Source organism: Eubalaena glacialis, chromosome 9 (assembly GCF_028564815.1).
Source record: "Eubalaena glacialis isolate mEubGla1 chromosome 9, mEubGla1.1.hap2.+ XY, whole genome shotgun sequence".
In the NCBI taxonomy this organism is placed as follows: Eukaryota; Metazoa; Chordata; class Mammalia; order Artiodactyla; family Balaenidae; genus Eubalaena; species Eubalaena glacialis.
In genome coordinates this window covers 13,922,899-13,936,689 of record NC_083724.1, presented here as the reverse complement: position 1 = coordinate 13,936,689, position 13,791 = coordinate 13,922,899, and the positions used below count along the sequence as shown (strand labels likewise).

At 56.0% G+C, this 13,791-nt stretch overlaps 1 protein-coding gene across 8 annotated transcripts in view; it reads left to right on the top strand.

Moving 5' to 3' along the window:
- Positions 1-13,791, top strand: part of DAB2IP (DAB2 interacting protein) — a 170,718-nt gene that overhangs the window by 80,949 nt on the left and 75,978 nt on the right. For all 8 annotated transcript variants that reach the window (XM_061199979.1, XM_061199984.1, XM_061199981.1 and 5 more), the window contains exon 3: positions 6,075-6,232. In XM_061199979.1, coding sequence (XP_061055962.1) covers positions 6,075-6,232 — 158 coding nt within the window. The remainder of the gene's footprint in view (positions 1-6,074; positions 6,233-13,791) is intronic.

The window sequence follows — 13,791 nt, the reverse complement described above, 5'->3', positions numbered from 1 at the left end:
CAAAGAGCACTGGGCAAGGAGAAAGGGGACCTAGGTTCTGCCATGGGTCTGCCACTGCCCTGCTCAGTGACTCTGGGAAAGTCCCCCTGCCCTCTGGGCCTCGGGTGCCTTATCTGTATCACGTGGGCATTGGCCTGGCTGCTGGCTCTGGGCACTCCCAGCTCTCACGCTGCTATCTTAGAATAACATAGGACTCCTCACCACCCCCAGCCCCTTCCTGGAGCCTCTGCCAGGGTAGAGTGAGGTGTCCCTACCAGCCTGCCAAGGTGTCAGGTCTGCCTGCCAGCCTCTGAGCCCGGCAGATCTCCTCTCCTGGGGCTGAGAGAGGTGGTGATATCTGGATGGGATCTTCCCCTCCCTTTCCTGTTTATTTAGGTGTGCTTTTGGCATTTGCACAGAGCCTCAGAAAGAAATTGAGAGACATGCCTGTTACAAGAGCCTCCTTCTTTGAAGGATATCTGTTTGGATGCAGGCCTTAGAAACGGCCACAAAGGAGAAGCTGGTCCGGGGCCGAGGGAGGGCCATGGGGCTCTACCTTCATCCTGAGCACCGTCGCAGGTCAGGCCCACCCACCCGTCTGCAGTGACCCAGAGTCGGTTTGTTAAAAGGGAGAAGGTGATGAAGGCAGAATTGAGGATGCAGGACCAAATAGATGATGGAGTCGGGGGCTGGTAGAGCACCTACTATGTGCCATGCATGGTGCTGAGTGCTTTACACTCAGGTGAGAAGGTGGTCTCACTCAGATGAGACCAGTGGTGACACGTGATTCCCAGGTGCCCAAGTGGTGTTGCTGGAATACAAACCCATGGCCCCCCAAATGCTGCCTCCTGGATGGGGAGTGATGCACATGTGAGGATGGGACTGGGCAAGTCTCCCCTCCCTGAGCCACCAGGTCCTCACCTGTGAGCCCCAGGTGACAGCCCTGCACTCAGGGAGAAGCCCACCTTCCCTTCTTTCTTCTCTCCCCCAGGCCCAGCATGGTACCTGGGGCATGGGGAGGAGGGGCTGAGCAGTCACTTCCGTCCTGGCCTTTGACACGTGTGTGTGTGTGTGTGTGTGTGTGTGTGTGTGTGTACGCGCCCGCACGGCTCTGTGTGTGTGTGTACGCGCGCGCACGGCTCTGTGTGTGTGTGTGTGTACGCGCGCGCACGGCTCTGTGTGTGTGTGGGGGGGGGCACGTGTGCACGTGTAAGAGGACCCCCGCCCCGCCTGCTCAGGGGCTACAACTCTCCTGGTCACAGTCCCAGCTCTACCACCTAACAGCTCCGCCACTCTCAGCAAGTAGCTTAAATTCTCTGAGGCTCTGTTTCCCCACTTGAAAACCCCAAACATCCTTCTGAAGCACATGTCCTCACGAGGATTCCTGATATGAGGCATCGGGTCCTCCTAGGCATCCCCTCTGCTCGGGCTCCGGATGTGTTCCATGAGTGCCCCGGGCAGAGCGACCTGGCAGAGCAGGAGCCCGGAAATTGGTAATTTATCATCATCGTCATCACATGGTATGGATTGAAATGGTGAATGGAGAAATCACGAGTCTGGAATTCTGAAAGGCCTTTGAGAAAGTTTCCCAGCACTTCCTGGAGAAGCAGCACTGTGGCCGGGGTCAGCGTGGGGGCAGAGAATAGGGATGGGGGAGCGGCCGACAACTCGGGTCCTGCAAGCCAGAGACCCCATGGGCCTCTGTCCTCAGCTCGGGACTTTTCTTGCACTTTGGTCATTGACATGGATGGAAGCCCAAGGGGCTTGGACCATTGACGTGGATTAGCTGGGAGGGAGGACATCTGCATGGGCAGAGTGAGCTGTCACCGAGGTGGGCAGAGGCTACAAGGGCTGTCCACACCCTGTCACCAAAGGACTGGGGATGGTGACACCAGGCAGCAGCCTCGTGCAAAAGTCCCTGGGGCCTTAGTTGACCTAAGCACAGTGGCACAGCTGCCTGAGAAGCGCAGGGGAACGGGGCTGTGTTAGCAGAGACACAGCGCGCCATCTGGGGAGGGGGGCAGGCTTGGTCCCCGCGGACTGTGCAGGTGCCTTGCTGAGCTTTAGACATCAGACCCTGCGCCGGTGAATGAAAGCGGAGGCCTCCACCTGTGCGGCTCCACCCGCCCGAGCGCTTTGAACCTCCGGAGTCTCTGTGAGGTTGCTTTAGAAGAGAAGTGCTTGTTTAAATGAGTTCAAAACTACCAAACCGAGTGATTTTCTGTGGCTCCAGGATAATTTTTGCAAGCACATTCATTCATTCACTAGGCATGACACCAGCCCTGTCCCCACTGCCACGTTGCTTTCAAGTTCCTCAGAGAGCCCAGACAGACTGCCACCTGTGGTGGTCACATACCTCCTCGGGGCAAAAATTGGTGGCTGTATCAGAGCCAACCTTGGTAATAATAATAATATAGCTGGCAACTACTGTGTTTAGTTGCTTAGTATTTACTGTTTTACTGGGGATAGCTTACCTCATTTAAATCCTTCCCACAACCCTATAGAGAAGGTATCATCCTTAACCCATTTTACAGATAGGGACACTGAGGCTCAGAGAGGTCCAGTAATTTTCCCACGGCTTATCTGAACTAAGATTTGAACACAAGCAGTGTGAGAGGACTTCAGCTGGCCTGAGGGGTTGATCAGCAGGGCTGGAGTATGTAGTCAGGGCCTCCTGGAGAAGGTGGATAAAGTCAGGCCCTGGGGGTGTGGAAGGGGAGGGGATCCAGGGCTTTGTCTGTCCTACTTAATCCTCACTGCAGCCCCCACCCAGTTCACAGAGAGGCGAGGGACCTTGCCTACCATCTCACCGCCAAGGGTCTATGGAGCTGCATTTGAGCCCCATTTGTTTGCCTCTGGCTCCCAGCTCTCAGCCACTGGGCTGTCAGTGGGGTCCACGGCAGTGAGCATCGAGAACCCTGTTTTACTGAAAGAAGGGACGTGATTTGCCCACTGCCCCTCACTAAAGGTTGACTTGGGTCTAGAACAAGATTTTCTGACTTGAAGGCCAGTCAGTCCCTCTTCCTGAGTTCAGGGCTGCAGCTGCCTCCAGAAATCATGTCCTGGGACCTGCCCATGAAGGGACAGGAGAAAAGGCTCGTCTCCCTTCATCCAGGGCTGGGCGAGGAGCCACCCTTGTCCCTTCACCCCAAGAAGGAGGTCAGTAAGCAAGCTATGAGGCTAAGCAGGGCAGGGAACTGGAGTCCGGGGTCTTTGATTAACCTTGCTGTGTGACCTTGGGAAAGGTCTCTGGGCATTATTCACCCTTGTAATACAGTCTTTTGGATCTGAGTCCCCTTCCAGCTGTGGCTTTCTGGGATAATGAGCATTTGTTAAGCCTGCCATATGTAGAGCCCTGAGCTGGGTCCTCTGGGGGACATAAGGTCCTCCATGGTGGGTATGTGTGGTGAGGTGGGGGACAGGTGAGCTCCCTGTCCTCTTGTTATTCTGTACACTGCTCACCTCATAGTGTTCATGTCAGTCTTGGTCACTATGCCTAGCACATAGTAGGCTCTTGACAAACGGTGAATGAATGAATATTATAGAGAGTTTGAGTCCCCAAGGTCATGGTCAGTTTGGGGAGGTACATTCAGAGTAGGCTTCAAGGATGCTTACAGGTAATGCTTATTGGAGGAGCATTAAGTGTAGCCTTGATGGGTGGGGGTGGGGAAGACAAAGTGATACTGTCCCACTCAACCTCTTAGAAGGAAGAAAATTTTTTTTTTTAAACTCAGGAATAGGATAAAGCCGTCCATATTGCTACATAATGAGCTCCATAAATTGTGAAACATGCTTTGTGGTTCTTTGTACCACAAGAGTGTAAAAAATTGTGAGATTTTAATCAGTGTAGAAAATAAAAACCAATAAAAAGTACAAGCCCATTGGGGGAACTTGCTTGACAACCACACCTGCGAGAGAAGAACCCATCCAAGTTAGCCAGGTGCATCTCCCCTCCCCCCACACCTGCCAAGAGGCCAAGGTTGGGAGAGCCCAGAGCTTATTCAGGGGTGCAGGTCCCTGCCTTCATGCTGTGTCTCCCAAAGAGCCTGCTGTCCCCCTGGCCCACCACCATTTGTGGTCCCTCTGCATTAGGCCTCATCCTGTCTGTGGGTCACCACTCTGGAAGAGGGTCCCTCCTGTAGTCCTTAACCCCTAAGAGATCATTTTTAAACTGCAACTGATTAGAGTACCTTGATGGGTGATACCAAGCTGTAGAAGTGAGAGGCATTTGGACTCCACTGCCTGGGAAGGCCTGAATAAGGTGGCATTTCAGCTGGGCCTTGAAGGATGTGCAGAATTCTGACAGGTGGCCACAGGGATATAAGCCTTCTATGGATGGGAGAGATTGAGGGGGAGGAAAAAGTAGGGGCAGAAAGATGGGAAAAGGGAAAGCTTGAAGAGGGTGGGCAGAAGAGGGGGGTCCTATGGGAAAAGCTCTGACTTTAGGCAGGTCTGAGAGCTGTGTGTCCTTGGGTGAGTCATTTCACCTCTCTGAGCAAGGTTTCTTCATTTGCAGAAAGGGATGTTTCTCTGTCATTTCTGTTTGTGTGGGTGACATGAGATGATGTGTACAACCAACATTTGCTCTCATCAGTCTCGGGTGCTAGGGCCATAGAGATGGACAGATCCAGTAAGGGTGTGGACTACAGCAAATGTCCAACTCTCCCCCCAGAGCAGAGAGGGCCACCAAGCCTACCCTTTATTGTGTGAGGGATGAAATATGGTGTTCAGATCGTGAACAGCATTAACTCTAAAATGAGTTAATATCCCATTCCCTTCTATCCTTATATCACCTGGAATTGAGGCTGGGGTGGGTGAGTCCCCAGAATCCCTCTCAGACAACTCCACCCACAGGGAATCCCTCTTCCTGCAGTTTTCCTCTCCCTCCAACTGCCTGAGGGTACCAAGTCCAGAACACCGAGGCTGTGGCCCCTTGAGCCCCCAAATCTACCCCAGGGTAGACTGGTTCAACCTGCTGTACTGAACTCTGTCTCCTCCCTGTCTCTTCCATTAGACCTGGAGCTCTGGGGCCTGGGCTCAGCTTAGGCTCTGGTCTCAGAGTCCAGTACAGTCTGATAGATGCATGAATGGCCTAATGGGGAGGCCCGGCTGAGGTCTGTCATACTCCTCCCAGGAGTGGACCCCTACCCGCCATGGGTCATGAATGGGCCAGCAGGCAGCAGTCTCTCTAGAGAAGGTCCAGCCTTCCCTCAGACCTGGCTCCAAATCTTGAAGCACGCAGTGGGGGTACTCAGCAAACCCTTCAGCCCCTCGGCCTCTCCTTGAGCTACATACTAGGTCACCCTGTCCCCAAGGTGGTTGCCCCTGCTGGGGTACAACGGTTCCAGGGAAAGGGCTCCACCCCGAGGGCCTGTGACAGTCACCTGCGAAAGGAAAGACGCCCAGGTTAGGGGTCCAGGGGTCCAGGGTACTACCAGGAGCTGCGCTAGCCGGCCGTTCCCCAGAGGACCGGACGCCTGCTCGCAGAGCCTTAGTTTCCTCCATCTGTACCACCCGGGCTGAGAACATCGACCTCGCGGGTGGAGGAAGGCGCTTTGGCAATCCAGGACCGGGAGGGGGGCGTGGACTCCTCCAGGTGGGTGGCGGTGTGTGACCTCGTTACTGTAAGAGGTGAGGAGGCTGCTGCTGCGGAGGCCGCCGCCGCGGAGGCCCCCCCCCGAGGGTCCCCGCCCCTCTTCAGCCCCGCCCCCTCAGCCCCCGGGGGCTCCTCAGCCCCGGGGGGCTCCCCCGCCCCCGCGCCCGGGGGGCTCGGGCGTCCTCGGTCGCGGCCGGCGCGGCTCGGCTCGGCGTCGCCATGGCAACAGCGGCTTAGGGGGCGGGGGCGACGTGGCTGGCTGGCTGGCTGGCTGGCTGGCGGCGCGGGGTGGGCTGGGCCGCGCTGCGCGGGCCGGGCCGTCGGCGCTCGGTCGGCGGGCGGGCGGCGCGGGCCGCGAGGTGCAGGGGCCAGCCCGAGCCCGCGCCCGCCCTCGGCCGCACGGCCGCCCGAGCCAGGGCGCGGGTTCCGCGCGGGTCCCGGGCCCGCCGCCGCCGTGCTAACCCCGCCTCCCTTCCCCCTCTTGTCGCCCCGCGCGCAGGGCTTCCTCAGCCGCCGCCTCAAGGGCTCCATCAAGCGCACCAAGAGCCAGCCCAAGCTGGACCGCAACCACAGCTTCCGCCACATCCTGCCGGGGTTCCGGAGCGCCGCCGCCGCCGCCGCCGCCTCCGCCTCCGCCTCCGCCGCGGACAATGAGAGGTGAGCCCGCCGTCGCCGCCGGCCCGGCCTCCGCGCGCCGCCGCCCCGGGATGCGCCCCGGAGGGCGCGGGGACAAAGCGAGAGCCGGGCTGGGGCGCGCCGAAAGCGCGAGGGCGCCCCACGCCGCCCTCCGGCAACTTGTGGGGCCATCTCGGACGGGGGCGGGGCGCGACGGGAGGACCCTTCTCACTCCCCCAGGGGTGAGGACCGGGTGCCCGAGCCTCGGGGCGAGGCCGGGAGGGAAGTGCCCTCGCCGGGAAGTCCTGCCTCGCCTCGCCGAGGTGGGCATTGTTTCCCGGGCGGTGCAGTGCCCGGAGCTGGGGACAGAAGTGGCGCCTCCACCCCAGGATCCATCCCCTGCCTCTGGAGCCCTTGAGTGTCCGATACAAAAGGCATTTCGGCTGGGTTTTGCGGAGACCCAGCGGTGAGGAAAAGGGTGAACATCTGGAGGGGAGGAGCAGGGGGCTGGGCCGTTTAGGGGGCACATCTGCTGTAAGTAGGGCGCGTGCTCCGCTGGGGGCTGGGGCGAGCAGAGCGGGCAGTGCCGGGGCCCTGAGCTCAGGGGCATTGCCTGAGGCCAAGGAATAAGGGCCTCATCCTTTCCAGCCCCGGGCAGCTGCTTCCCTCCCTCACCTCTCCACTCCCAGGGGTGTCTCCTATTCCCTGTTTCCTTTTCCTAGGCAAGCCAGGAGCAGGTGTGGAAATTCCAAGGGGCAGTGGCTTGTGGGGCAGAGGAGGAGGAGAGGAGGTGGTTCAGCCTGCCAGGAGTCACTGGGAAGGAGCAGGCTTCAGTTCGCAAGGGCAAGCCCTCCAAGTCTGCTTGCGGGGACACCGGGCGGACACAGCCTCTCGGGGCCCAGGTCCCCCCTCCTTGAGCCGTGCCAGCCCCAGCACCTTTCTGCTTGGGCACAGCATGGTGGTGGATTCTGGTGCCAGTTAGAACGTGTTCCTGCTCAGCTAAGTGGAGGTGAAAGAACAGGCGGGCAGCAAGGAGCCTTTTCGGCATTCAGCCCCAGCATCTCAGGCCCCTGGCATCTGCCTTCCTTCATAGGGCTGTGCCCCTGTGTATGATTGGTGAGTTGGCACTCCCTGTAAGGGAGGCACAGGTAGAATGAAAACGTCTCTCCCCCCCCCTTGGTTCCAGCAGGCAGAGGAGTACAAGTTATAGCCCAACTCCTACCCAAGGTTGAGTGACTGTTTAACTGACCCCTAGCATCTTCCCGAAGAGTGCTCTTTCCACTCTCCGGGAGAATTACTAGACCTTTAATTTCCAACAGCCCGGAGCTGCTCTCTCTAATGCATCCTCACCACTGCCTGCAGCTGGTTTCCTGCCCCAGCTGCCAAGCCCAGCCCGAGGCAGGACCCTCAGCCTTTTTCTGATGGCCGTGGTGCCCCAGGGGACCAGGCGTGCCCTGGCAGGAAGATTTAGCCAAGCCAGAGCTCAGCGCTGGGTGCAGCCACTGCGTCTTTGAAAATCTCGGTTCCCATCTTTGTTATTGTCTGGGCGGCAGGCCACCCGGTTTGCTGCCTTCCTCCCTCCGCCCGGCCCCTTCCTCTGGCTTTCTTCCCCAGGAACATGCCCTTCTCTGCGCTTTCCTTGGTGGGGGTCAGGACCCTCTGCACCCGCATGCAGGGCCTCGTGTACGTACCCAGTTTTGTGTGCATGTGTGGGTGTCCGGGGAACAGGAGAGACAGCAGGCGGTCCGGCCTCTGAGTGTGCCTGCCCTCCTGGGAGCAGACAGCGTGCATGCCATGTTTACCTCCCTCCAGCGGGAAGCCTGCACGGAGACGCCGGCGAGCGCTCGGCTGGCAACCCTGGCCGGAGGTCAGGGCCTGGCTGAGATGACCTGGAACAGGTCCTGCCCAGCTTGGCCTCAGGTCAGCTTTGCCACATGCCGGAGGGGCACGGAGGGGGGTGGGTAGGGAGTAAGACTACAAGTCTGTTTCTAGAAACGGTGGTAAATGGTAACGGTTGGAGCAGAATGTCACTGACAGTGGTGTGGAATTGTCTTATTAATTTTCTATAAACAAAATCTGGCTTGGTGGCTTCTCTGGCACAGGAAGGGAGCCCAGACTTCCCACGGACAGGCAGAGAGACTGAGTTTGAAGTCCTGTCCAGCCTTGGAGCGGCAGTGGGCTTTACTCGGACTGGGGTCTCCTGATGTGCTGCTTTGCTTAGAAGTAGATTTATCGGCTGCTGGTGGGATGGCTGGGCAGGTGTTTCTCTGGGGCGGTCCCTGGATTCGCCCTGTTCGGAGTTGAGTGAGTCAAGCCAACTCTGGCGACCCCCCACCCCCACCGCCCAAGCTCACGGTCAACGCTGGGTGAGTGGAGAGGCGCCTCCCTCCGCTCTGCCGTGGGGTGGTGGTGCTGCTGAAGGCTGGGAGGATGGAACGGCTACCTTTGGCTTGGCTCACGGGACCCCACTGGGCTGGCTCAGCAGTGAGGAGGGCGTTGACTCCCGGCTCCGTGGGACCCCACTCGGCTGCCGTGCCTCTCCCTGGGAAGGGGGTAAGTGCAGAGACAGCGGCCTCACTGAGGAGATGGGCACAGGAAGGGGGCTGGGGGCCTCTAGGGTGGCAGATGTGAGCCCCCGTGGCCACCTCATGTGGAGAAGGAGCACAGGGGACTCAGGGGCGGCCACTTGGGTTCTGACTCTGGATGAATCTGTCTGCTTTATGGCTGCTGAAGCGGCTTTGTTGCACGCTCTCTGTGCTGGGGAGGTTATTTTCTTTTTGCGCTGGGATTCTCTCATCTGGGAGCTTTTTTTTTTTTTTTTTTTTTTTGCGCTGGGATTCTCTCCTCTGGCTTCTCTCATCCAGTTGGCTCCGTTCTGGGATCTTTCAGCTCCCTGGGAAAGGAGTCTGCCCCAGGTGTGGAGACGCTGAAGTTGGCTGATGCGGGGAGAGGGCTGAGGCCTGTTTGTGAGGCTGGGGTCAAGCCAGCCAGGGCTTGCGGGGCACAACTGGGCTCTGGGGTCCCCGAGGACCACAGGACAGGTTTGAGCCTTTGTACCTATTTCCCTGAAGACAGCCTGGGGGAGGTTCCCAGCCGGTCTCCAAGATCACTGGACCCCTCGACGCTCATTTCTCCTTTGGAGGTTTTGGAAATAAGCACCAAGGACAGGTAATCATTTCCCGTGGATAACAGAAATGAATGCCGCTCGGAGGCTTTCCAGGTGAAAGGTGTGCTGGCAAAAGCACTTTTGTTTTGCAGGCTGGAAATGTTCCTGCTTCATTTACAAGACTTTTAATGTTGGTAAAAGCGATCTCGGATGTAGTGCTTCTGCCTTCCCAGAAGATAATTTCCAAGTCACTCATTTATTTATTAATGTTGCTGAGTAGCTAGGAGGGTCAGCTGGCAATACTGTGCTCTCCTCATTTTTTTTTTCTCCCTGATACTGTATCTGGGTGACTCTGGCCCTCCACACAGGCGGGCAACCCAGGTGCAGTTACCCAAGGCTGATATGTGTGGAGTGAGAGATTGATTTCCCTTACAGGGAGTATGTGTGTTGCCTGGAGTTCCCACACCTGAAAGTTACTAATGGTAGGATTCCAGGCAGTGTAAGACTAGGGAGGGAGATAATTTGGAAGTGGGGGGAGGGGGATTTCAGGGACCCTCACCCGGCCCTGAGTAGGCAGGAATCAATTCTACCCCTTTGGGTGAGGCATTCCTTGGTGGGAGGAGAGGAAGCTTGATGAGGAACAGGAAAAAATGGAAGACGGAATCTGTTTTCTGTTGACAGTAGGTACAGGAAGGGCTGGGCACCCAGGCCTGGGTTTTCTCCACTCTCTCCCTCCCCTGCTGTAGACAGGGAGAGCCTGGTCCTTCTCTGCCTTCCCTTGGGTGATGTTGAGGTGATTGGGCATCTTAGTCTCTGGGAATAATGGGAAGTATGTGATCTTTGGATTTGAAGCCAGGCATTCCTGGGGCAAGTCACTTAACCTTTCTGAGCCTCAGTTTGCACATTGGCAAAATGGGCCTGATGATAATAATGTCGTTGGAAACGATATTAATATATTCAGCATGTGTTTAATAGAAAATGTCTGTCCTGTTCAGAACTGTTTCCTTAGCAACTCACACTGGGTCTTACACGTTTCTTAAATGTTTCTAAAATTTTATTAAATAAGTTATAATACGCGAGAGCAGTTAGACAAGTGTGTTTTAGGTTTTCAGTAAGCGGTAGTTAATATTGGTGGGGAACAGGCCCTTCATCTTGGTAAGCCCCAGTTTTCTCATCTGCAGTGTGGGAATAATAACATGCAATCGTGCGGTGTTATTTTGAGTTCGAGAGATAATACTCGATGTTGCTATCCCTCATAAGGTGAAAGGGGCTGTACAGAGGATCATTACTACTTTGAACACAAGAAATAGCCAAGTGGAATGACCCTGGTTCTTCTCTACACCTGGGAAAGCAAACCTCTACTATATGTGTTTTAAAAATTGATTTGTAAAGTTCACTGTTCCATCTGATGTTCAGGCCATACTTGTTTTTAGTAATTTAGGCGTTTAGGTTATGTCTAGTTTTTCTTTATTAAAAATGGTGCTGGTATTTAATCCTTGAGTATGCATCATTTATCTGCATCTGTGATTGATTTCATGAGGTAAAGTCTTAGAATTACTAGGTCGAAGAATATGAACAGTTTCAGGTTTTTGATAAAAATGCCTCCCATCGAGAGCCTGTAGTAATTTACACTCCCCCAGTGATTTTTGAGGGTGCTCACCTGTTTCCTTAGACCTTTAAAAACATTGGGTGTCATCATTAACACAATCTTTGTCATTTGTATAGGCAGAAAAATGGCATTTCTTTGTTATTTGCATTTCTTGCTTGTTAGTGATTGAACACTGTTTTCCTGAGTTTAATGGCCAGTAGTGCTGCTGCTTTTGAGTCTTGTCTGTTCATGTCCTTTGCCTTCTGAACGTTCTGACAAGGCCCTTGCAGGAGTCTTAGTTGCCCTGTTTGGCCTTCCTCAGCTCTGAGAGGCCTCATGTAGGTGGATCTTTGTTAAATGGGTCTCTGTCTTCCAAGCGGTATGGCTGGGAATTCATTAATTACCTGCAAGGAATGCTTCCCAGCTCCCCCCTCCCCTGCTCTCCTCTCCATAAGGGAATCAGATTTAATTCTTAATCCGATAATTATCGTAAGGAGGCCTGGCATTTACACAGCACCTTGAAAGGTCTTTCACCATGCAGAATAGGTAGGTGGTGAAGGGACTGTTAGATTCAGGGAGACTGAGGCACAGGGTCAAAGGCGTGGTGGTGGGACCATTACAGAAGCCAGGCCTCATGACCACGTCCCGACCCACCTGCAGCATTGTTCTTGGATCCCCATGGGCACCTTTGGGGCAGGGCTGACTGGAGCCCCACTAACGAGCACATGATTCTGAGCCTCCTCTCCGGAGGGAGGGGAAAGCCACAGAACATGACCCAGACTTGGAGAAGAACCAATTTATTTTTGCTTTCTCATTTTTATCGCCCTCCTTTTAGATCTGCAGCTCCCTCGTGTATCTTCCAGAGATCTGAGCCGGGCAATATTTTTAGGAACGGTGGAAATTAGCTAGTGAGAATGTGATCAGCCCCAGGCTGGGGTTTTAAAAGCTAGAGAAGCCTTTTTTTGTACAAGTGTCTATAGGCATGTGTACATCCATGAGTGCGTGGTTTTGTGTGTCTTACAAGTACGCACCTGCTCTCATGAAGGTGTGTGTGCGTTATATGTAAGTGTCCTTGTACATGTCCGTGCATCTGAGATGAGTAATCGCATGTAAAGCATTTGGAACAGTGCCTGGCACTTCATGTTGGGTTGGACCACATGAAGTGGCTGTTTTTGTAGGTCGAATATGGACATACGGTTCATTCTAAGTGCTCAATGAGTGCTGGCTACCGTTCTTACTGTGCCTGTTTTCTTATGTGTACGTGTCTATCAGCATGTGCGTGTGTGTTTACATACATCCTGTTTCGCCATGTGCGTGGTGTGTTCTGTGTTTGCGCTCTCACATGAGCGCATCTGTGTGCGTGTGTGCAGTTGCTGTCTGGGCGTGTGGCCACCGAGCTGGCCAGTTTTGTGAACAAACTGCCTGCCTTCTTGGGGAGAGCCTCCCAGGGCTTAGCATATCCCCAGGCCGTCAGGACAGCCATCCTCTGAGTCCCCTCATGCCTTTAGGTGCCTGCAGAGCCCAGGCCTGGGTGCCAGGCCTGAGGGGTGCTGTGGGTGAGGCCTTTCGCATTCTCCCAGAGTAACCCTGCTTATTTCCAGGTCCCATGTCTGAGGATATGCAAATTGACTCTTTAATGGAATTCCTTTGCAAAATATTACTTGAACCAGAAAGTTAATTACCAGGCTCTAATTAATGGCTATTTTAGAGGGCCACAGAAGCGAGCTGGAGATCATAGGGAGACCGAAAAGGCAAGAAGGAAAACATCCAGCTCCCACGGCTGGCGTGTGACTCCTTCCCAGGTGGCAGGGCCCACTTAGCTCCTCCCCCACCCGCCCTCCTGGGTGACTTGGTGCGGTGAGTGGAAAAGCGCCCCTTGCTAATGCTGGGTCTCCTGGCCGACAGTCCATCCGCCTGCGAGGAGTGGCTTGGGCCGCATTCCCAGCCTGGGGTGGGGTATGTGAGTGGCCACGGAGAGCAAGCCCGGATTGGCGGATTGACATGAGGCTGTACCACTCCTACCCCCACCCTCTGAGGCCCCAGAGCAGCCAGGCGACATGCCTGAGGCCTGGGCTATGGACGGGACAGTCACCGGCCACTCTACAGTGAAACTAACCCCTTTGCTACTCCTCTAGCGGCCTTTGGGCTGCTGCCTATGGGACCCCTCCTCCCAATTCCAGAGTTTGAGGCAGCTTCTCAAAGGACCAGATCTCCACCAGGGGTGTGCTCCCCCTCAGTGCTCAGTGTAGAGTCACCTGTGATCCTGCCCACCCGCCTCAGAGGACAGGCTGAAAGCCCAGAGGAGATGACTGTGAGGGGAGTGATGCGGAAGGTGCCCCTCCCAGCTGGGGGCACCAGGAAGGGTGGCCTGTGTCACTGTCCCCTCCTGGGACAGAGGGAATCTCCATTCTCTGTGGGCATGTGTGAGCCTGTGGGTGGGCACACAGTATCTCACACATACTGGGGGCACAGCCTGGGCTGCCCCCCAGGTCCTGCCTACAGGCCACACCACATGCCCCCCGGGCGTGCACATGTAAGAACCTTCCTTGGCAACTGGAAGCCAGGTCCCTGTGGAAGCCACCAGTTGTGCACCAGAGGTCCCCTCTGAGCCAGGCGGGTGGTGCGGTGAGGACCCAGGGGAAGGAGAGGGAGACGGAATCCCGCCTGCAGGGTCCCTGGCAGCCTATCTGGGGATACTCTGTGCGTTCCTGGGGAGGGTAAGAAGTGACCCCAAGGTTGGAGGTCAAGCCTGATCCTGGGGGTGTGCCAAGAATAGTGCGTTCCCCAGACACCCCCACTCGCACCCGCTCAGGAAGCCTGCGTGCACCTGACCCCTGGGGTCGTCCCCTCGAAGGCTGCGGCTCATGACGGCCTGGGGCGGGCTGCTGGGAGGCCCGAACACAGCAC